This window comes from Oncorhynchus keta, chromosome 34 (assembly GCF_023373465.1).
Source record: "Oncorhynchus keta strain PuntledgeMale-10-30-2019 chromosome 34, Oket_V2, whole genome shotgun sequence".
In the NCBI taxonomy this organism is placed as follows: Eukaryota; Metazoa; Chordata; class Actinopteri; order Salmoniformes; family Salmonidae; genus Oncorhynchus; species Oncorhynchus keta.
This window is the reverse complement of record NC_068454.1, coordinates 11,625,816-11,650,815: the sequence shown is the minus strand read 5'-3', so window position 1 is coordinate 11,650,815 and position 25,000 is coordinate 11,625,816. Positions and strand designations below refer to the sequence as shown.

The following is a 25,000-nucleotide window of genomic DNA, read 5'->3' as shown; positions in this document are numbered from 1 at the left end:
GAATAGGGAGAAAAGAACAGAGTGTGTATGACTGCTTGTGGGCCATGTGTGATAATAAATACTGCCAGTGTTAATACTTGCAATGGCAGAACCTGTTTGTGTGCGTCATGTCATACAACCTGTGCATGTGTAAGTGTGTCTGTGTATGTGCTGTGTATGTGCTGTGTATGTGCCGTGTATGTGCTGTGTATGTGCATGTGTGTGCGTGTGTGGGTGTGTGTGTGTTGTACCATAGGTTCATCAGTGTTCTTCTGGAACTGAACCAGGCGTACTCTCGTCACGTTCTCCAGGTCCATGTCTCCGTTGGTGTTCTCGGGAGATTCTCCGTTCAGGTAGGGTGAGGTGGGCGGGGGGGTCACCCTCAAAGCCTCATCACTGTACACCTCATGGGCCACCACGTCATGGGTCTGGAGCAAGGCCTGGAACGGGTATTGAGAGAGGAGTGAGTGACGGGAGGAGAGAAACAGAGAGAGGGAGATAGATCGCCATCAAGGGTCTACAGCAAGCCTGACATAGACACACATCAAGTACTATACTCACTATAACACATCTCTCTCTCTCTCTCTCTCTCTCTCTCTCTCTCTCTCTCTCTCTCTCTCAATTCAATTCAATTCAAGGGCTTTATTGGCATGGGAAACATGTGTTAACATTGCCAAAGCAAGTGAGGTAGACAACATACAAAGTGAATATATAAAGTGAAAAACAACAAAAATTAACAGTAAACATTACACATACAACAGTTTCAAAACAGTAAAGACATTACAAATGTCATATTATATATATATATATATATATATATATATATATATATATATATATATATATATATATATAATGTACAAATAATTAAAGGACACAAGATAAAATAAATAAGCATAAATATGGGTTGTATTTACAATGGTGTTTGTTCTTCACTGGTTGCCCTTTTCTCGTGGCAACAGGTCACAAATCTTGCTGCTGTGATGGCACACTGTGGAATTTCACCCAGTAGGTATGGGAGTTTTTCAAAATTGGATATGTTTTCGAATTCTTTGTGGATCTGTGTGATCTGGGGGAAATATGTCTCTCTAATATGGTCATACATTGGGCAGGAGGTTAGGAAGTGCAGCTCAGTTTCCACCTCATTTTGTGGGCAGTGAGCACATAGCCTGTCTTCTCTTGAGAGCCATGTCTGCCTACGGCGGCCTTTCTCAATAGCAAGGCTATGCTCACTGAGTCTGTACATAGTCAAAGCTTTCCTTAATTTTGGGTCAGTCACAGTGGTCAGGTATTCTGCCGCTGTGTACTCTCTGTGTAGGGCCAAATAGCATTCTAGTTTGCTCTGTTTTTTTGTTAATTCTTTCCAATGTGTTAAGTAATTATCTTTTTGTTTTCTCATGATTTGGTTGGGTCTAATTGTGCTGTTGTCCTGGGGCTCTGTAGGGTGTGTTTGTGTTTGTGAACAGAGCCCCAGGACCAGTTTGCTTAGGGACTCTTCTCCAGGTTCATCTCTCTGTTTGTGATGGCTTTGTTATGGAAGGTTTGTGAATCGCTTCCTTTTAGGTGGTTGTAGAATTTAATGGCTCTTTTCTGGATTTTGATAATTAGTGGGTATCGGCCTAATTCTGCTCTGCATGCATTATTTGGTGTTTTACGTTGTACACGGAGGATATTTTTGCAGAATTCTGCGTGCAGAGTCTCAATTTGGTGTTTGTCCCATTTTGTGAAGTCTTGGTTGGTGAGCGGACCCCAGACCTCACAACCATAAAGGGCAATGGGCTCTATGACTGATTCAAGTATTTTTAGCCAAATCCTAATTGGTATGTTGAAATGTATGTTTCTTTTGATGGCATAGAATGCCCGTCTTGCCTTGTCTCTCAGATCGTTCACACCTTTGTGGAAGTTACCTGTGGCGCTGATGTTTAGGCCAAGGTATGTATAGTTTTTTGTGTGCTCTAGGGCAACAGTGTCGAAATGGAATTTGTATTTGTGGTCCTGGTGACTCGACCTTTTTTGGAACACCATTATTTTGGTCTTACTGAGATTTACTGTCAGGGCCCAGGTCTGACAGAATCTGTGCATAAGATCTAGGTGCTGCTGTAGGCCCTCCTTGGTTGGTGACAGAAGCACCAGATCATCAGCAAACAGCAGACATTTGACTTCGGATTCTAGCAGGGGAGGCCGGGTGCTGCAGACTTTTCTAGTGCCCGCGCCAGTTCGTTGATATATATGTTGAAGAGGGTGGGGCTTAAGCTGCATCCCTGTCTAACCCCACGACCCTGTGTGAAGAAATGTGTGTGTTTTTGCCAATTTTAACCGCACACTTGTTGTTTGTGTACATGGATTTTATAATGTCATATGTTTTACCCCCAACACCACTTTCCATCAGTTTGTATAGCAGACCCTCATGCCAAATTGAGTCGAAGGCTTTTTTGAAATCAACAAAGCATGAGAAGACTTTGCCTTTGTTTTGGTTTGTTTGGTTGTCAATTAAGGTGTGCAGGGTGAATACATGGTCTGTTGTACGGTAATTTGGTAAAAGCCAATTTGACATTTGCTCAGTACATTGTTTTCATTGAGGAAATGTACGAGTCTGCTGTTAATAATAATGCAGAGGATTTTCCCAAGGTTACTGTTGACACATATTCCACGGTAGTTATTGGGGTCAAATTTGTCTCCACTTTTGTGGATTGGGGTGATCAGTCCTTGGTTCCAAATATTGGGGAAGATGCCAGAGCTAAGTATGATGTTAAAGAGTTTTAGTATAGCCAGTTGGAATTTGTTGTCTGTATATTTGATCATTTCATTGAGGATACCATCGACACCACAGGCCTTTTTGGGTTGGAGGGTTTTTATTTTGTCCTGTAACTCATTCAATGTAATTGGAGAATCCAGTGGGTTCTGGTAGTCTTTAATAGTTGATTCTAAGATCTGTAGTTGATCATGTATATGTTTTTGCTCTTTGTTCTTTGTTATAGAACCAAAAAGATTGGAGAAGTGGTTTACCCAGACATCTCCATTTTGGATAGATAATTCTTCGTGTTGTTGTTTGTTTAGTGTTTTCCAATTTTCCCAGAAGTGGTTAGAGTCTATGGATTCTTCAATTGCATTGAGCTGATTTCTGACATGCTGTTCCTTCTTTTTCCGTAGTGTGTTTCTGTATTGTTTTAGTGATTCACCATAGTGAAGGCGTAGACTCAGGTTTTCCGGGTCTCTATGTTTTTGGTTGGACAGGTTTCTCAATTTCTTTCTTAGATTTTTGCATTCCTCATCAAACCATTTGTCATTATTGTTAATTTTCTTCGGTTTTCTATTTGAGATTTTTAGATTTGATAGGGAAGCTGAGAGGTCAAATATACTGTTAAGATTTTCTACTGCCAAGTTTACACCTTCACTATTACAGTGGAACGTTTTACCCAGGAAATTGTCTAAAAGGGATTGAATTTGTTGTTGCCTAATTGTTTTTGGTAGGTTTCCAAACTGCATTCCTTCCACCTATAGCATTTCTTAATGTTACTCAGTTCCTTTGGCTTTGATGCCTCGTGGTTGAGTATTGCTCTGTTTAAGTAGACTGTGATTTTGCTGTGGTCTGATAGGGGTGTTAGTGGACTGACTGTGAACGCTCTGAGAGATTCTGGGTTGAGGTCAGTGATAAAGTAGTCTACAGTACTACTGCCAAGAGATGAGCTATAGGTGTATCTACCATAGGAGTCCCCTCGAAGCCTACCGTTGACTATGTACATACCCAGCGTGCGACAGAGCTGCAGGAGTTGTGACCCGTTTTTGTTGGTTATGTTGTCATAGTTGTGCCTAGGGGGCATATGTGGGAGGGGATGCTGTCACCTCCAGGCAGATGTTTGTCCCCCTGTGTGCTGAGGGTGTCAGGTTCTTGTCCGGTTCTGGCATTTAGGTCGCCACAGACTAGTACATGTCCCTGGGCCTGGAAATGATTGATTTCGCCCTCCAGGATGGAGAAGCTGTCTTCATTAAAATATGGGGATTCTAGTGGGGGATATAGGTAGCACACAGGAGGACATTTTTCTCTGTTAGGATAATTTCCTTTTGAATTTCTAGCCAAATGTAGAATGTTCCTGTTTTGATTAATTTAATGGAGTGAGTTAGGTCTGCTCTATACCAAATTAGCATACCCCCTGAGTCCCTTCCCTGTTTCACACCTGGTAGTTTGGTGGATGGGACTACCAGCTCTCTGTAACCTAGAGGGCAACCAGTGGGTCCGTCTCCTCTATACCAGGTTTCTTGCAGGATGACAATGTCTGTGTTACCGATTTCTTTGGTGAAGTCCAGGTTTCTGCTCTTTAGGCCAAAGGCAGATGACCTCAGGCCTTGGATATTCCAGGATGATATAGTGAAGGCTTTTTGTTCCATAGAATGTCCAATGTTGTTGGTCGTGTGGTTTGGCCTCAGGCCAGTAAGTGTGAGCAGAGCCTGCTGAGCATCTGGTACATGCTATTGGCTTGGGCGAGTGTGAGAGTGGGGGTTGGGACTGTTTGCCCGCTCACTACCTGGGCGTATGTGTGGCTTCCATGTTGAGGCCCTCTTTGCGGGGGTGGGGTGCATGGGGTGGGCAGGAGTGGCATAGGTCTGATCTGAGGGGGCCTAAATGTGTGTGGGCATGGTTGACGTGGGGGGGTGTTGATTGGTTGGGGTGGGGGTGTGGATGTGTCTGGGTGTACTGTGGTCTGGATGTAATTCCTCTTGGCGTGGGTCCTCTATGTGTAGGTCCAGGGGGGGGTCCTGCAGGTCTGGGAGGGTGTCTCGCTGGTCTGGGTGGAGAGTCTATTGATCTGTTGCTCCTGTGTGAAGTGTTGGGGATACGTTTGAGAGCGATGTCCTTTAGGGTCCTGGCAAAGGTGGGCACTGCTGCCTTGTAGAGGTGGACCTGGTCATAGAGGCTGTTCAAGTCCAGGGTGGAGTGGTGGGCCAGGAAAACTCTCTCTCTCTCTCTCTCTCTGTCTCTCCCTTTCTCTCTCGCTCTCTTTCTCTTTCTCTCTCTCTTTCTCTCTCTCTTTCTCTCTCTGTCTCTCTATTTCTCTCTCGCTCTCTTTCTCTCTCGCTCTCTCTCTCGCTCTCCTTCTCTCTCTCTGTCTCTCTCTGTCTCTCTCTCTCTCTCTCTCTTTCTGTCTCTCTCTTTCTCTCTCGCTCTCTTTCTCTTTTTCTCTCTCTTTCTCTCTCTGTCTCTCTGTCTCTCTCTTTCTCTCTCGCTCTCCTCTCTCGCTCTCTTTCTCTCTTGCTCTCTTTCTCTTTCTCTTTCTCTCTCAGCTTTGGTGTGAGTCTACTGATGGCACTACCCAAAGACAACCATCTTTACTTTACTCAATGACAGAGTGAAGTTCTGAGAGGAGGCATGCAGTAATAAAACCACAACAAATACTACTACCACAGTCTTTTAATAACGCACGCAGTCATCCCACACACGTCAAACATACACACACACTAACCCACACAAACATGCACGCACACACACACACAGAAGGAGATCAGATAGTGAGACAAGAAGGTAGCGGCAGCCTCTCTGACTCTCATTAAACTACATCCCCACAGGGAGCACACACACACACACACACACACACACACACACACACACACACACACACACACACACACACACACACACACACACACACACACACACACACACACACACACACACACACACACACACACACACACACACACACACACACACACACACACACACACACACACACACACACATACATTACCACAGGAGTGCAGAAGGTGTGTGTGTGTGAGTGTGAGTCTTGAGACCCCTAATGAGAGCAAGATCATGGGTTTGAAGTGAACTACCCCCAGACAGAGATGCTTTAAAGTGACAGTCCCCCGAAAACTTTATCTTAACAACCTGATCTGAGGTGATTTCAGCACAGTAACAAAGTACATCCTACCTTCATTACCTTATATTAGGCAGGGTTCAGGTTTGACCAGAAAATGATGACACCTTCAGCCAACTACACTATACTACAACAGGAACATAAAAAGCTAGACACACTCCTGTACTTATTTTGGAAGATGATAAAAGAGGGAAAACATCTGTGGAACTGGAATTCTGAAGTCAACCCCAGAGTTCTAGAAAAACTGGTCCGGAATAAAGTTGACCAAAAATGGAGTTCTACAGTTCCAGAATTAGAAGGTTAGGTCCTCGCCAGTTTCAGTAGCTAATAGAGTAAGTGGTGGACGACGGAGACATGTGTGGTGGATGACGGAGACATCACAAGGTGCTCATGAGAGAGTAGTGGCAGGCTGAGGACACATATGCCCCTGTCTGTGTGTGTCTAGGGATGTGGCAGCTTGTACCCAATGGTTCCTGCCTCCCTCGTATCACCACCTCTGCCTCTCCGTTCCCCCACCTCTTTCTTCCCTCCCTCCATCTCTCTCCTCCCTCTTTCCCTCCCTCCATCTCTCTCCTCCCTCTTTCCCTCCCTCCATCTCTCTCTTCCCTCTTTCCCTCCCTCCATTTTTGTCAGACCGTGTAGAGCTAGACAGACCGTGTAGAGCTAGACAGACCGTGTAGAGCTAGACAGACCGTGTCAGACCGTGTAGAGCTAGACTCTAGGTCAGATCTACACAACTCACTGACCACTCCATTTCACTCACAATCTCTCCCTCTTTCCAAAACCCTCATTCCATCTCTCCCCTCCACTACTCTCTCTCCCTTCACAGTACAGTCTGTATTGCTAGGCCCCAACTCTCTCTCTCTCAATTAAATTTCAAGTTAAGGTCTTTATTGGCATAGGAAACATATGTTAACATTGCCAAAGCAAGTGAAATAGATAATAAAAAAGTGAAATTAACAATAAAAATGTACAGTTCCAAACTTAAAATGTCATATGTCTAACAATGGGCAAATATTTAAAGTACAAAAGGAAAAATAAATAAACATAAATATGGTTTGTATTTACTATGGTGTTTGTTCTTCACTGGTTGCCTTTTTCTTGTGGCAACAGGCCACAAATCTTGCTGCTGTGATGGCACACTGTGGTGTATCCCCAAGTAGATAAGGGAGTTTATCAAAACATTATTTGTTTTTAAATTCTTTGTGGGTGTGTGTAATATGAGGGAAATATGTATCTCTAATATGGTCATACTTTTGGCAGGAGGGAAGGAAGTGAAGCTCAGTTTCCACCACATTTTGTGTGCAGTGTGCACATAGCCTGTCTTCTCTTGAGAGCCAGGTCTGTCCACGGCAGCCTTTCTCAATAGCTAGGCTCTGTTTTTTTGGATAATTCTCATTTTGTTTTCTCATGACTTGGTTGGGTCTAATTGTGTTGCTGTCCTGGGGCTCTGTTCACAAACACAAATAGACCCAACCAAATCATTAGAAAACAAAAGATAATTACTTTTAAAAAACAGAGCAAACTAGAATGCTATTTCAAATCAAATCAAATTGTATTTGTCACATGCACTGAATACAACAATGTGTAGACCTTACAGTGAAATGCTTACTTACAAGCCCTAAACCAACAATGCCGTTTTAAGAAAAGTCCTAAAAAAAGTAAGAGATAAGAATAACAAATAATAAAAGAGCAGCAGTAAAATAACAATAGCGGGGCTATATACAGGGGGTACCAGTACAGAGTCAATGTGGAGGCTATATACAGGGGGTACCAGTACAGAGTCAATGTGGAGGCTATATACAGGGGGTACCAGTACAGAGTCAATGTGGAGGCTATATACAGGGGGTACCAGTACAGAGTCAATGTGGAGGCTATATACAGGGGTACCAGTACAGAGTCAATGTGGAGGCTATATACAGGGGGTACCAGTACAGAGTCAATGTGGAGGCTATATACAGGGGGTACCAGTACAGAGTCAATGTGGAGGCTATATACAGGGGGTACCAGTACAGAGTCAATGTGGAGGCTATATACAGGGGGTACCAGTACAGAGTCAATGTGGAGGCTATATACAGGGGGTACCAGTACAGAGTCAATGTGGAGGCTATATACAGGGGTACCAGTACAGAGTCAATGTGGAGGCTATATACAGGGGGTACCAGTACAGAGTCAATGTGGAGGCTATATACAGGGGGTACCAGTACAGAGTCAATGTGGAGGCTATATACAGGGGGTACCAGTACAGAGTCAATGTGGAGGCTATATACAGGGGGTACCAGTACAGAGTCAATGTGCGGGGGCACCGGAGTCGAGGTAATTGAAGTAATATGTACATGTAGGTAGAGTTATTAAAGTGTCTATGCATGGATGATAACAGACAGTAACAGACAGTAGCAGCAGCGTGCAAAGGAGGAGGACTACATTCATAAGTGCATTAGTAACGTTAAGTACACACAATTTCGCTACATGCGGGGGAGGGGAGGGGCAATGCAAATAGTCTGGGTAGCCATTTGATTAGCTGTTCAGGAGTCTTATGGATGGCAGGGGGTAGAAGCTGTTTAGAAGCCTCTTGGACCTAGACTTGGCGCTCCGGTACCGCTTGCCGTGTGGTAGCAGAGAGAACAGTCTATGACTAGGGCGGCTGGAGTACATTTTTCGGGCTTTACTCTGACACCGCCTGGTATAGAGGTCCTGGATGGCAGGAAGCTTGGCCCCGGTGTTGTACTGGGCCGTACGCACTACCCTCTGTAGTGCCTTGCGGTCAGAGGCTGAGCAGTTGCCATACCAGGCAGTTATGCAACCAGTTATGCAACCGGTCAGGATGCTCTCGATGGTGCAGCTGTAAAACCTTTTGAGGATCTGAGGACCCATGCCAAATCTTTTCAGTCTCCTGTGGGGGAATAGGTTTTGTCGTGCCCTCCTTACAACTGTCTTGGTGTGCTTGGACCATGCTAGTTTGTTGGTGATGTGGACACCAAGGAACTTGAAGCTCTCAACTACATCCCCGTCGACGAGAATGGGGGTGTGCTCGGTCCGCCTTTTCCTGTCGCCCACAATCATCTCCTTTGTCTTGATCACGTTGAGGGAGAGGTTGTTGTCCTTGCACCACACGGTCAGGTCTCTGCCCTCCTCCCTATAGGCCGTCTCATCGTTGTCGGTGATCAGGCATACCACTGTTGTGTCATCAGCAAACTTAATGATGGCGTTGGAGTCGTGGCTGGCCATGAAGTTATGAGTGAACAGGGAGTACAGGAGGGGACTGAGCACGCACCCCTGAGGGGCCCCCATGTTGAGAATCAGCGTGGCGGATGTGTTGTTACTTACCCTTACCACCTGGGGGTGGTGTTTCGTCCCAGGGTCCTTAGCTTAGTGATGAGCTTGGAGGGCACTATGGTGTTGAACGCTGAGCTGTAGTCAATGGACAGCATTTTCAAATAGGTGTTCCTTTTGTCCAGGTGTGAAACGGCAGTTTGGAGTGCAATAGAGATTGCATCATCTGTGGATCTGTTGGTGCGGTACGCAAATTGGAGTGGGTTTAGGGTTTCTTGGATAATGGTGATCATGTGAGCCATGACCAGTCTTTCAAAGCATTTCATGGCTACAGACGTGAGTGCTACAGGTCGGTAGTCATTTAGGCAGGTCACCTTAGTGTTCTTGGAAACAGGGACTATGGTGGTCTGCTTGAAACATGTTGGTATTACAGACAGGGAGAGGTTGAAGATGTCAGTAAAGACACTTGCCAGTTGGTCAGCGCATGCTCGGAGTACACGTCCTGGTAATCCGTCTGGCCCTGCGGCCTTGTGAATGTTGACCTGTTTAAAGGTCTTACTCACATCGGTTGCGGAGAGTATGATCACACAGTCGTCCGGAACAGCTGATGCTCTCATGCATGTTTCAGTGTTACTTGACTCGAAGCGAGCATAGAAGTTATTTACCTCATCCGGTAGGCTCCTGTCACTGTCACTGGGCAGCTCTCGGCTGTGCTTCCCTTTGTAGTCTGTAATAGTTTGCAAGCCCTGCCACATACGGCGTGCGTCGGAGCCGGTGTAGTACGATTCGATCTCAGTCGCTTTGCATGTTTGATGGTTCGTCGGAGGGCATAGCGGGATTTCTTATAAGCTTCCAGATTGGAGTTTCGCTCCTTTAAAGTGGCAGCTCTACCCTTTAGTTCAGTGCGAATGTTGCCTGTAATCCATGGCTTCTGGTTGGGGTATGTACGTACAGTCACTACGGGGACACCGTCCTCGATGCACTTATTGATAAAGCCAGTGACTGATGTGGTGTGCTCCTCAATGCCATCGGAGGAATCCCAGAACATATTCCAGTCTGTGCTAGAAAAAACAGTCCTGTAGTTTAGCATCTGCTTCATCTGACCACTTTTTTTATAGACAGAGTCACTGGTTCTTCTTGCTTTAATTTTTGCTTGTAAGCAAGAATCAGGAAGATAGAATTATGGTCAGATTTGCCAAATGGAGGGTGAGGGAGAGCTTTGTACACGTCTCTGTGTGTGGAGTAAAGGTGGTCTAGAATGTTTTTCTCCCTGGTTGCACATTTAACATGCTGATAGAAATTTGGCAAAACTGATTTAAGTTTCCCTGCATTGAAGTCCCCAGCCACTAGAAGCGCTGCCTCTGGAAGAGCGTTTTCCTGCTGACTAATGGTGGAATACACCTCATTGAGTGCGGTTTTAGTGCCAGCATCGGTCTGTGGTGGTATGGAGACAGCTACAAAAAATACAGATGCAAACTCTCTAGGTAGAAAGTGTGTTCTACAGCTTATCATGAGATACTCCATCTCAGGTGAGCAAAACCTGAGAAAAGACTTCCTTAAATATTGTGCACCAGCTGTTGTTTACGTACCTCCGCCCGTGTCTTACCAGAGGCTGCTGTTCTACCCTATTGATAGAGTGGCCCTAAACAGAGAGTACACAGTGGCATAATACCTGTCCACTGTGACTGAACCAAAATTAAGGAAAGGTTTGACTATGTACAGACTCAGTGAGTATTGCTATTGAAAAAGGCTGCCGTAGGCAGAACTGGCTCTCAAGAGAAGACAGGCTATGTGCACACTGCCCACAAGATGATGTGGAAACTGAGCTGCACTTCCTAACCTCTTGCCAAATGAATGACCACATTAGAGACACATACTTCCCTCAGATTACACAGACCCACAAAGAATTTAAAAACAAATATATATAATAAACAAATAAACAAATATTTTTTCTCATGATTTGGTTGGGTCTAATTGTGTTGCTGTCCTGGGGCTCTGTGGGGTCTGTTTATGTTTGTGAGCAGAGCCCCAGGACCAGCTTGCTTAGGGGACTCTTCTCCAGGTTCATCTTTCTGTAGGCGATGGCTTTGTTATGGAAGGTTTGGGAATCGCTTCCTTTTTGGTGGTTGTAGAATTTAACGTCTCTTTTCTAGATTTTGATAATTGGCGGGTATTGGCCTAATTCTGCTCTGCATGCATTATTTGGTGTTTTACGTTGTACACAGAGGATATTTTTGCAGAATTCTGCATGCAGTCTCAATTCTTGGTTGGCGAGCGGACCCCAGACAGACCTCACAACCATAAAGGGCAATGGGTTCTATTACTGATTCAAGTATTTTTAGCCAGATCCTAATTGGTATGTCAAATTGAATGTTCCTTTTGACTGCATAGAAGGCCCTACTTGCCTTTTTTCTCAGATCGTTTACAGCTTTGTGGAAGATACCTGTGGTGCTGATGTTTAGACCGAGTGTCATGCCTTGGTCTTAGTATTTTGTGTTTTCTTTAATTATTTGTTCAGGCCAGGGTGTGACATGGGATTATTGTATTGTCGTATTGGGGTTTTTGTAGGCATTGGGATTGTGGTTGATTAGGGGTGTGTCTAGTATAGGCTTGGCTGCCTGAGGCGGTTCTCAATCAGAGTCAGGTGATTCTTGTTTGTCTCTGCTGTAGCTTCATTCATGACGTCTAAACACAGCCAAGTCGAGGTGTGTGTGTATGTGTGTGCTTTCACTCACCATAAAGTGAGGCTGGGTCAGTATCCGTCTGAGCTCCTTGGCGTCGTGGTTGTCTGGGTAACAAGAGATCTCTTCCAGTACCTGTAAGGTGGAAGCACAAAAGCACAGGGCGCCAGTCACAGGGCCTTTCTGTAAAGTAGTAGAGTAGTCCTGCTTAATGCTTGTCCCAAACGCACACTGAAGAGTACATCAACCTCTGGTCTGAGTATACACATATACAGTAATACCTTCTCACACTTCCTAACCCCCCCCCCTCCCTTTAGAACCATGTAAACCAGTATAAATTGCATTTTGAAATGTTCATCCCATAAGTTCCCTCTTCAAGGCTTCTCTTAACCAATAAGAGTCCTCTTCAGGGCTTGTTCATGCCCCCTGGCCTCTCGGAGTGACCTGATCTGGAGTCAGGTCCTGCTATGTCACACCTGCCTGCTGAAATGGGAGATGGAGAGTCCTGGCACGTAAAGGTGTGTGCGAGTTGGAGCATGTGTGTGAGTGTGTCTGTGGGAGATGGGCAGCAGGTAGCCTAGCAGTTAAGAGCATTGGGCCAATAACCGAAAGGTCACTGGTTTAAATCCCTGAGCTGACTATGTGAAAAATCTGTCAATGTGTCCTTGAGCAAGGCGCTTAAAGGGAAAGTCCACCCAAAAATGATATTTTGGTATTTGTTTCATTAGTCCATTGTTGACAAAGTCCCCAAAATATTTTGCTTGTCAGCAATCAAGATATTTAACTTTTAAAATACAAAAATCATACCGGTATGATGCATTGTCCATCATATGATGTTGCGTTTTGTGTCATATGATAATATAATAATATAATATAATAATAATAATATATGCCATTTAGCAGACGCTTTTATCCAAAGCGACTTACAGTCATGTGTGCATACATTCTACGTATGGGTGGTCCCGGGGATCGAACCCACTACCCTGGCGTTACAAGCGCCATGCTCTACCAACTGAGCTACAGAAGGACCATAATGATCCCCGGGACCATAATGATGATTTCTTTATTTTGAAAGTTACATATCTTGAAAACTTGTGTGTTTGCTATTGTTGTATCCATAGCCTCTGATCAATCAGGACGTTCAATTTCACTTTCTGAGTTGAAAACGGAAACGGATCACAAACTTGATCTACACAACAATTTATGACCTATTTTAGAGAGGATACACGCACAGCCACACTACAGACTCCACAATAGACTCACACACATGCTACTGAGCTACAGCTTACATGGGTCAAGCTACAGCCTAACGTATGCATCGTCACAGACAGCTACTCCCAGTCTCCTTCTGTCAAATACAACATTGCTTTAAAATAAAACCAACTTGTCTTTCTTTATGAGTGTGAGTGTGTTGTGAAAGGCATCTCAGGGCTTACATATTCCAGGTGTTTCAAAGCGGAACTTGTTTCGTCATGGATGGAGCTCTTTAGACCAGGAGGAGGACACAGGGAGGACAGTTACACGTGACCTCTGAGGATGTCCTTGGTCCTCATAGGAAGAGTCAGGGGTCATGGGGTCAAAGGCCAGGGGTTGTCAAGAGGGTCAGGGGGGTAAAGTTGAAAGAGGTCTAAGATGATGGCGTTGGCGGGAAAGGTTAGTGTCTATAGGTTTAGGAGCAGGGTCAAATATAAAACATATTAATTTTTGAAAGTATTTCAGTATCGCCACTGAGGATCAGCAGCAGGAAGTCAAGCAGAGTATCACACAGGAAGTCCCTTTAAGTTACTGGTGGCAAGAAATAAAGGAGATTTCGTTCTGTGGTGAAATACTGGATCAATGCGTCTAACATTGACTGGAAAGACACTCAGAGAGAAAATGAGGACACTGGAGGAACATTACGCGCGCGCACACACACACACACACACACACACACACACACACACACACACACACACACACACACACACACACACACACACACACACACACACACACACACACACACACACACACACACACACACACACACACACACACAGCTATAAAACATCTGTTCAGTCTCCCTGTATACAAACTCCTAATCCAACGCCATACACACTCCCAGTGGTGTACTTTACTATTTACATTTTGCCACTTTTACTTTTACTTCAATACATTTCTAAAGAAAATAATATACTTTTTACTCTATACATTTTCCATGACACCCAAAAGTACTCGTTTTGAATGCTTAGCAGGACAGGAAAATTGTCCAATTCACAAACTCAAGAAAATCCCTGGTCATCCCTATTGCCTCTAATCTGGCGGATCTGATCTGATCTGGCGGACTAAACACAAATGCTGTGTTTGTAAATGATGTCTGAGTGTTGGAGTGTGCCCCTGGTAGCCATAAATGTAAAAAAAAAAACAATAAAATGGTGCCGTCTGGTTTGCTTACAGTTTTTTCCAACTGCTTTCACACAAAATCATGTCACACGATTTTTGAAACCTCTCACTCAAAGTGCTAAACTACACACCAAATATCCAAAACCATAAGCTATTTCTCACTAAATATCCAAAACCATAAGCTATTTCTCACCAAATATCCAAAACCATAAGCTATTTCTCACTAAATATCCAAAACCATAAGCTATTTCTCACTAAATATCCAAAACCATAAGCTATTTCTCACTAAATATCCAAAACCATAAGCTATTTCTCACTAAATATCCAAAACCATAAGCTATTTCTCACTAAATATCCAAAACCATAAGCTATTTCTCACTAAATATCCAAAACCATAAGCTATTTCTCACTAAATATCCAAAACCATAAGCTATGTCTCACTAAATATCCAAAACCATAAGCTATTTCTCACTAAATATCCAAAACCATAAGCTATTTCTCACTAAATATCCAAAACCATAAGCTATGTCTCAGCGTTTGACTCAGTTGTCAATTGCATGAAACACTTTTTTTCAAAACACTACCCACAATTCTCTACCTAAAACACAAAAATCTAACAGGAAGTGACTTGCTTTCCTTTTCCAAACACAACCAATCAAAATGCTACACTTATTCACCAGGTCACACACACACTCCTCACATGTGCAAACACTAATAGCTTAACTGATCACTAACCAATCACTGCTTTACTGTAGTATAGGCCTATAAATAGGTAAAAGGTCAGATTACCTGTTTTGAACAATGGGATGCCAACAATGGACAGAGAGCAAGAGGAGTAGGAGGGAGAGAAAGAGGAAGAAGAGGACGAGGGGAAAGAAGAGAAGGAAGGAGAGACATTTCTGATGAGATTAGGGCAACACTTGTTGATCGTGTGATCAACCCCGGTTTGACCATGAGAGAGAGTCGATTTACAGTGGCGTCCATAATTCGAACCTTCAGAAATGAGAACAGGTATGCAACTATCTAATGACTATTTTAGCATTACAGTAATGTACTGTAAAATACGTACGACTGCATAGTATTGGATAAACATTTGTAACTAAGCCATCCATTTACTGCACTGCATTGAATGAATGAGGTTGGTTATCATGCTGTACTACATTTTTTGTACATTGTTTACAGTTCCTATGCTGAACACATACGGTGTTTGAATTCTGTACAGAGTGGAAAGGCAAAGACATCATGGAGGACGAGGACGCTTGTTTACAGATGTACAAGAGACTGCAATTATAAATATGGTTTTGGCCAACAATGCAATTAGGATTCGAGAGATAAGAGAGCATATCTTGACTAATGACACCACATTTAACAACATCAATGCTGTAAGCCTGTCGACCATACAACACATCCTCCAACAGCACCGAGTGACGATGAAACAACTTTACAAGGTGCCATTTGAGAGAAACTCTGACAGAGTCAAGAATATGTGACATGTCTTTGTAGAGGTATGTATGCAACATTACTTCCAGTACTTCAGACATACCATATTTACTCATCTGTATATCCTTTTGTCTGTTACAGAGAGTATTGGAGCTGGATGCCCATGTAATTCGCCAGGAATTTATTTATGTGGATGAGGTTGGCTTCAACCTCACCAAAACCAGGCGCCGCGGAAGAAATGTAATAGGACAGAGGGCAATTACCAATGTCCCTGGACAGCGTGGGGGTAATATAACTATGTGTACTGCCATCACTCAGAATGGGGTCCTCCATCACAATGTCACACTGGGTCCGTACAACACCGGCCATATGCTCACTTTTCTGGATGCAATTTACACAATGCTTGTCCCTGATCCAGATCAGGAGCCTGCTAGATTTGTGGTTTTATGGGACAATGTTAGTTTTCACCGGGCTGTTCTGGTCCAAAACTGGTTTGCCACCCATCCACAATTTGTAGTTTTGTACCTTCCCCCATATTCACCTTTTCTAAATCCCATAGAGGAATTCTTCTCAGTCCAGCGCTGGAAAGTGTATGATCGCCAACCCTATGCCCGCATGCCGCTTCTCCAGGCAATGGAGGACACATGTGGGGACATACAGGTTGCCTCTGTCCAAGGTTGGATACGCCATGCTAGGAGATACTTCCCTCCATGTGGGGACAGAGAGGTTGTCTCTGTCCAAGGTTGGATACGCCATGCTAGGAGATACTTCCCTCCATGTGAGGACATAGAGGTTGCCTCTGTCCAAGGTTGGATACGCCATGCTAGGAGATACTTCCCTCCATGTGGGGACATAGAGGTTGCCTCTGTCCATGGTTGGATACGCCATGCTAGGAGATACTTCCCTCCATGTGGGGATATAGAGGTTGCCTCTGTCCATGGTTGGATACGCCATGCTAGGAGATACTTCCCTCCATGTGGGGATATAGAGGTTGCCTCTGTCCATGGTTGGATACGCCATGCTAGGAGATACTTCCTCCATGTGGGGATATAGAGGTTGCCTCTGTCCATGGTTGGATACGCCATGCTAGGAGATACTTCCCTCCATGTGGGGATATAGAGGTTGCCTCTGTCCAAGGTTGGATACGCCATGCTAGGAGATACTTCCCTCCATGTGGGGATATAGAGGTTGCCTCTGTCCAAGGTTGGATACGCCATGCTAGGAGATACTTCCCTCCATGTGGGGATATAGAGGTTGCCTCTGTCCATGGTTGGATACGCCATGCTAGGAGATACTTCCCTCCATGTGGGGATATAGAGGTTGCCTCTGTCCAAGGTTGGATACGCCATGCTAGGAGATACTTCCCTCCATGTGGGGATATAGAGGTTGCCTCTGTCCATGGTTGGATACGCCATGCTAGGAGATACTTCCCTCCATGTGGGGATATAGAGGTTGCCTCTGTCCATGGTTGGATACGCCATGCTCGGATATACTTCCCTCGATGTTTGGCAAGAGAAAATGTATCTTGTGATGTGGACGAAGTATTGTGGTCAGACCCAGGCCGGAGAAGAGATGAAGCACTGGTGACTGCCCCCCCTAACAATTCCTGGACTGCCCCCCCCGGGACCCCTCACACACAATTGTGTTCTTTACTGTATTCTAAAGAATATACTTTTGGTTTACATATGTTTATGGTTTTGTTGTATGCTACTGTATACAACAGTAATGTTTGGCCTAAAAAATATTTTCTGTTTCTACATTGCATTGGTGTTTACAGTGTACTTGTTACCCCTCTCAGCAGATTACTTTCACTGTAGGACATTGTATTGAAATATAGATATAAGCCTATGAAAGACCAAAGAGCTTTAGATTTAGAACAACAGTGTTTACATGGTATATCCAAAAATGTACTATTATGAAAGCAGTGTTTGCCATTTGATGCAAATGCTTCATTCTGACATGTGTTTATGGCATTTTGAATGCAGTGTTACATTGTGAAGGAGACGTGAGGCATTTTGAATGCAGTGTTACATTTTGAAGGAGATGTGAGGCATTTTGAATGCAGTGTTACATTTTGAAGGAGATGTGAGGCATTTTGAATGCAGTGTTACATTGTGAAGGAGATGTGAGGCATTTTGAATGCAGTGTTACATTGTGAAGGAGATGTGAGGCATTTTGAATGCAGTGTTACATTGTGAAGGAGATGTGAGGCATTTTGAATGCAGTGTTACATTTTGAAGGAGATGTGAGGCATTTTGAATGCAGTGTTACATTGTGAAGGAGACGTGAGGCATTTTGAATGCAGTGTTACATTGTGAAGGAGACGTGAGGCATTTTGAATGCAGTGTTACATTGTGAAGGAGACGTGAGGCATTTTGAATGCAGTGTTACATTTTGAAGGAGATGTGAGGCATTTTGAATGCAGTGTTACATTGTGAAGGAGATGTGAGGCATTTTGAATGCAGTGTTACATTTTGAAGGAGATGTGAGGCATTTTGAATGCAGTGTTACATTGTGAAGGAGATGTGAGGCATTTTGAATGCAGTGTTACATTGTGAAGGAGACGTGAGGCATTTTGAATGCAGTGTTACATTGTGAAGGAGACGTGAGGCATTTTGAATGCAGTGTTACATTGTGAAGGAGACGTGAGGCATTTTGAATGCAGTGTTACATTGTGAAGGAGACGTGAGGCATTTTGAATGCAGTGTTACATTTTGAAGGAGATGTGAGGCATTTTGAATGCAGTGTTACATTGTGAAGGAGATGTGAGGCATTTTGAATGCAGTGTTACATTTTGAAGGAGATGTGAGGCATTTTGAATGCAGTGTTACATTGTGAAGGAGATGTGAGGCATTTTGAATGCAGTGTTACATTGTGAAGGAGACGTGAGGCATTTTGAATGCAGTGTTACATTGTGAAGGAGACGTGAGGCATTTTGAATGCAGTGTTACATTTTGAAGGAGACGTGAGGCATTTTGAATGCAGTGTTACATTGTGAAGGAGATGTGAGGCATTTTGAATGCAGTGTTACATTTTGAAGGAGATGTGAGGCATTTTGAATGCAGTGTTACATTGTGAAGGAGACGTGAGGCATTTTGAATGCAGTGTTACATTTTGAAGGAGATGTGAGGCATTTTGAATGCAGTGTTACATTTTGAAGGAGATGTGAGGCATTTTGAATGCAGTGTTACATTTTGAAGGAGATGTGAGGCATTTTGAATGCAGTGTTACATTTTGAAGGAGATGTGAGGCATTTTGAATGCAGTGTTACATTGTGAAGGAGATGTGAGGCATTTTGAATGCAGTGTTACATTGTGAAGGAGATGTGAGGCATTTTGAATGCAGTGTTACATTGTGAAGGAGATGTGAGGCATTTTGAATGCAGTGTTACATTGTGAAGGAGATGTGAGGCATTTTGAATGCAGTGTTACATTTTGAAGGAGATGTGAGGCATTTTGAATGCAGTGTTACATTTTGAAGGAGATGTGAGGCATTTTGAATGCAGTGTTACATTTTGAAGGAGATGTGAGGCATTTTGAATGCAGTGTTACATTGTGAAGGAGACGTGAGGCATTTTGAATGCAGTGTTACATTGTGAAGGAGATGTGAGGCATTTTGAATGCAGTGTTACATTGTGAAGGAGACGTGAGGCATTTTGAATGCAGTGTTACATTTTGAAGGAGATGTGAGGCATTTTGAATGCAGTGTTACATTGTGAAGGAGATGTGAGGCATTTTGAATGCAGTGTTACATTTTGAAGGAGACGTGAGGCATTTTGAATGCAGTGTTACATTGTGAAGGAGACGTGAGGCATTTTGAATGCAGTGTTACATTGTGAAGGAGATGTGAGGCATTTTGAATGCAGTGTTACATTGTGAAGGAGATGTGAGGCATTTTGAATGCAGTGTTACATTGTGAAGGAGATGTGAGGCATTTTGAATGCAGTGTTACATTGTGAAGGAGACGTGAGGCATTTTGAATGCAGTGTTACATTGTGAAGGAGATGTGAGGCATTTTGAATGCAGTGTTACATTGTGAAGGAGATGTGAGGCATTTTGAATGCAGTGTTACATTGTGAAGGAGACGTGAGGCATTTTGAATGCAGTGTTACATTGTGAAGGAGACGTGAGGCATTTTGAATGCAGTGTTACATTGTGAAGGAGATGTGAGGCATTTTGAATGCAGTGTTACATTGTGAAGAAGACGTGAGGCATTTTGAATGCAGTGTTACATTGTGAAGGAGATGTGAGGCATTTTGAATGCAGTGTTACATTGTGAAGGAGATGTGAGGCATTTTGAATGCAGTGTTACATTGTGAAGGAGACGTGAGGCATTTTGAATGCAGTGTTACATTTTGAAGGAGATGTGAGGCATTTTGCATTTTGTGTGTGCAGTTTGGGGAATTGTGTGTAGAGTTTTGAAAAAAGGAGACAGTTTTGAAAACGTGTGTAAGCAGTTGGAAAAAACTGTAATATAAGGAATTTGAAATGATTTATACTTTTACATGTACTCTTGATACTAAAGTATATTTAAAACGAAATACTTTTAGACTTTTACTCAAGTTGTATTTTACTACGTGCCATCATTGTAAATAGGAATTTGTTCTTAATTCACTTGTCTAGATAAATAAAGGTTAAATAAAAAAAATAAAAAAATAGGTGACTCATCTATTAAGTCATTCTATTAGTCATTTTCTATTAAGGTATTTCTACTTTTACTCAAGTATGAGAATGGGGTACTTTTTCCACTACTGCAAACTCCTAATCCAATACCATACAAACTCCTAATCCAATACCATACAAACTCCTAATCCAATACCATACAAACTCCTAATCCAACGCCATACAAACTCCTAATCCAACGCCATACAAACTCCTAATCCAACGCCATACAAACTCATAATCCAACGCCATACAAACTCATAATCCAACGCCATACAAACTCATAATCCAACGCCATACAAACTCATAATCCAACGCCATACTAGCTCCAAATCCATACAAACTCCTATTAAAATTAGACCATCTTAAAAGTAAAACTGACACAAACAGCACCATAAACAGGTTAGACTAAATCCCCTCTAGGAGCAGACTGGTTCAACTGTAGCTGTTTAATTACTCAAATCCTTTAGAGTCCTACACTGCTCTAAATGGACTTTCCAGTGTTAATACTGCTGTGTTTCTCAACCTACTCCCTCCCCCTCTCTCTTTCTTCTCAGCCTAACGTACAATTTAATTGCCCTCCACATACAATGAACCCAATACAAACATTTCACATTTCCAACAGTTGGGCTTGTTTTGACAAAGTCTACAAACACACTAACAATACACACTACCTTTTCTCTGGTCCCTCCTCCCTCCGTCTAACCCATCCCTCCCTCCCTCCTCCCTCCGTCTAACCCATCCCTCCCTCCCTCCTCCCTCCTCCCTCCGTCTAACCCATCCCTCCCTCCCTCCTCCCTCCGTCTAACCCATCCCTCCCTCCCTCCCTCCTCCCTCCGTCTAACCCCTCCCTCCCTCCCTCCCTCCCCCCTCCCTCCGTCTAACCCACCCCCCCTCCCTCCCTCCCTCCCCTCCTCCGTCTAACCCATACCCATCCCTCCCTCCCTCCCCGTCTAACCCATACCCATCCCTCCCTACCCCGTCTAACCCATCCATCCCTCCTCCGTCTAACCCATCCCTCCCTCCCCCTCCTCCGTCTAACCCATCCCTCCCTCCCTCCCCCGTCTAACCCATCCCTCCCTCCCCCGTCTAACCCATCCCTCCCTCACTCCCTCCTCCGTCTAACCCATACCCATCCCTCCCTCCCTCCCCCGTCTAACCCATACCCATCCCTCCCTCCCCCGTCTAACCCATACCCCTCCCTCCCTCCCTCCCTCCCTCCCTCCCTCCCTCCCTCCCTCCCTCCCTCCCTCCCTCCCTCCCTCCCTCCGTCTAACCCATACCCATCCCTCCCTCCCTCCCTCCTCCGTCTAACCCATACCCATCCCTCCCTCCCTCCCTCCTCCGTCTAACCCATACCCATCCCTCCCTCCCCCCGTCTAACCCATACCCATCCCTCCCCCGTCTAACCCATACCCCTCCCTCTCTCCCTCCCTCCCTCCCTCCCTCCCTCCCTCCCTCCCTCCCTCCCTCCCTCCCTCCCTCCCTCCCTCCCTCCCTCCCTCCCTCCATCTAACCCATACCCATCCCTCCCTCCCTCCCTCCTCCGTCTAACCCATCCCTCCCTCCCTCCCTCCCCGTCTAACCCATACCCATCCCTCCCTCCCCCGTCTAACCCATACCCATCCCTCCCTCCCCCGTCTAACCCATACCCATCCCTCCCTCCCCCGTCTAACCCATACCCATCCCTCCCTCCCCCGTCTAACCCATACCCATCCCTCCCTCCCCCGTCTAACCCATACCCATCCCTCCCTCCCCCCCGTCTAACCCATACCCATCCCTCCCTCCCTCCCCGTCTAACCCATACCCATCCCTTCCTCCCTCCCCCGTCTAACCCATACCCATCCCTTCCTCCCTCCTCCGTCTAACCCATACCCATCCCTTCCTCCCTCCCCCGTCTAACCCATACCCATCCCTCCCTCCCTCCCTCCCTCCCTCCCTCCCTCCCCCCGTCTAACCCATATCCCTCCCTCCCTCCCTCCCTCCCTCCCTCCCTCCCTCCCCCCCCATCTAACCCATACCCATCTCTCCCTCCCTCCCTCCTCCGTCTAACCCATACCCATCTCTCCCTCCCTCCCTCCTCCGTCTAACCCCCCGCTCTCTCCTGGTTCATTCATTGAGAGTGTGTGAATTCAGCAAGCTAGAGGCAAACACTATGTACCAGTGTATGTGAAGCCTGTTTGGTACTAATGGTGCATAAAGGAAGCCAAAACGGTCCAACACTACAGTCTAGGCAACAAATATCTGGAAAATATGCTGTGTGTGTGTGTCTTATGTGTGTGTGTGTGAGAGAGAGTGAGTCTGTCTTGCAAGTGTGTGTGAGAGAGTGAGTCTGTCTTGCCTGTGTGTGTGAGTGTGTGAGTGTGAGTGTGTGGGAAACAAAACCCAACAGATTCTGTATGTTTGTAGAAAAGACTGTATGTTTGTAGAAAAGATTTGATCGCAGGCTGCATTCCATTCCAAAACAGTTGTCCCTTCTGCTCTTGTCCACCTCTCTTTCAGGGGGAAACTTTTTGGAATGGAACACAGCCTCAGTGTTTAACAGTCTAGTAGATCAAAACTGTCCGGATCCAATGGCCACCTTCTATATTTACTACCTCTTCATCTTGTTCATTAAAAAATAATAATTGGCTGACCAGTCCTACTATAAGACCAGTCCTACTACAGAACCAGTCCTACTACAGAACCAGTCCTACTATAAGACCAGTCCTACTACAGAACCAGTCCTACTATAGAACCAGTCCTACTACAGAACCAGTCCTACTACAGAACCAGTCCTACTACAGAACCAGTCCTACTACAGAACCAGTCCTACTACAGGACCAGTCCTACTATAGAACCAGTCCTCCTACAGAACCAGTCCTCCTACAGAACCAGTCCTACTACAGAACCAGTCCTACTACAGAACCAGTCCTACTATAAGACCAGTCCTACTACAGAACCAGTCCTACTATAGGACCAGTCCCCTAGAATCTGATCCTAGATCAGAGTCATACTCTTCTAAACTCAGCAAAAAAAGAAACGTCCTCTCGCTGTCAACTGCGTTGATTTTCAGCAAACTGAACATGTGTAAATATTTGTATGAACATAACAAGATTCAACAACTGAAACATAAACTGAACAAGTTCCACAGACACGTGACTAACAGAAATGGAATAATGTATCCCTGAACAAATGGGGGGTCAAAATCAAAAGTAACAGTCACTATCTGGTGTGGCCAGCAGCCTGCAGGAAGGGTACCACATGAGGGAGGAGGATGTCTTCCCTGTAACGCACAGCGTTGAAATTGCCTGCAATGACAGCAAGCTCAGTCTGATGATGCTGTGACACACCGCCCCAGAGCATGACGGCCCCTCCACCTCCAAATGGATCCCGCTCCAGAGTACAGGCCTCAGTGTAACGCTGATTCCTTCAACGATAAAAGCGAATCCGATCATCATCCCCGGTCCTGTCTGGTCCAGCAACGGTGGGTTTGTGCTCATAGGCGACGATGTTGCCGGTGATATCTGGTGAGGACCTGCCTTACAACAGGTCTACAAGCCCTCAGTCCAACCTCTCTGCCTATTGCGGACAGTCTGAGCACTGATCGAGGGATTGTGCATTTCTGGTGTAACAAGGGGAGTTGTTGTTGCCATCCTGTACCTGTCCCGCAGGTGTGATGTTCGGATGTACCAATCCCGTACAGGTGTTTTTACACGTGGTCTGCCACTGTGAGGACGATCAGCTGTCCGTCCTGTCTCTCTGTAGCGCTGTCTTAGGTGTCTCACAGTACGGACATTGTAATTTATTGCCCTGGCCACATCTGCAGTCCTCATGCCTCCTTGCAGCATGCCTAAGGCATGTTCACGCAGATGCGCAGGGCATCTTTCTTTTGGTGTTTTTCAGAGTCAGTAGAAAGGCCTCTTTAGTGTCGTAAGTTTTCATAACTATGACCTTAATTGACTACGGTCTGTAAGCTGTTAGTGTCTTCACGACCGATCCACAAGTGCATGTTCATTAATTGTTTATGGTTCATTGAACAAGCATGGGAAACAGTGTATAAACCTTTTACAATGAAAATCTGTGAAGTCATTTGGATTTTTTACAATTTATCTTTGAAAAGACAGGGTCCTATCTTTTTTTGCTGAGTGTATATTATAATAACACACGACATTGAACAGAGACTTCTGTCCAAAGCAACATTCAGTCATGCGTATTGTTGCATGACCCCAGTGGGAATTGAACCCACAATCCTCGGCCTTGCGAGATCCATGCTCAACCAACTGAGCTACACAATTGCACCCTTCTGTACACCTCCACTTCACCACTTCACCTCCACCGTGCTTTACTGGGGTGTAGCTCTCACATCACACCACGTTACAGTTATATCCTAATGTAAAGCTGGCTGGGGCTGTCATAACACATGTCCCAGTAGGACAGCCGTGCATGTGTCCTTATGTAGTGGAGGTGGTTGATGAGTAATCTTGCCTGAAACCTGAAGATTCATGTTAGCTCCCAGAGCCTAACGGCTGGCCTTTAGCTCAGAAAGCCAACATGTTATTGAGTTTTGTGTTGTGGACAACTCAGGTTTGTTACCTAGATGGTGACACATAGCTACGAGGTTGTTGTTATTTTGAGGAAAAAACTAAAGAGGTTAGAGGAGAGGAGGTTCAACTCCTTCAAACACTGACCTCAGGCCAGCTTGACCCAATGTTAAACAAGCAGCAGAAAG

At 44.8% G+C, this 25,000-nt stretch overlaps 1 protein-coding gene across 15 annotated transcripts in view; it reads right to left on the bottom strand.

The window, feature by feature from the left end:
• LOC118366590 (peripheral plasma membrane protein CASK-like) overlaps positions 1-25,000 on the bottom strand; it is a 268,680-nt gene that overhangs the window by 42,437 nt on the left and 201,243 nt on the right. For all 15 annotated transcript variants that reach the window (XM_052493084.1, XM_052493082.1, XM_052493091.1 and 12 more), the window contains 2 exons: positions 11,861-11,941; positions 231-419 (listed from right to left, as the gene is read on the bottom strand). In XM_052493084.1, coding sequence (XP_052349044.1) covers positions 231-419; positions 11,861-11,941 — 270 coding nt within the window. The remainder of the gene's footprint in view (positions 1-230; positions 420-11,860; positions 11,942-25,000) is intronic.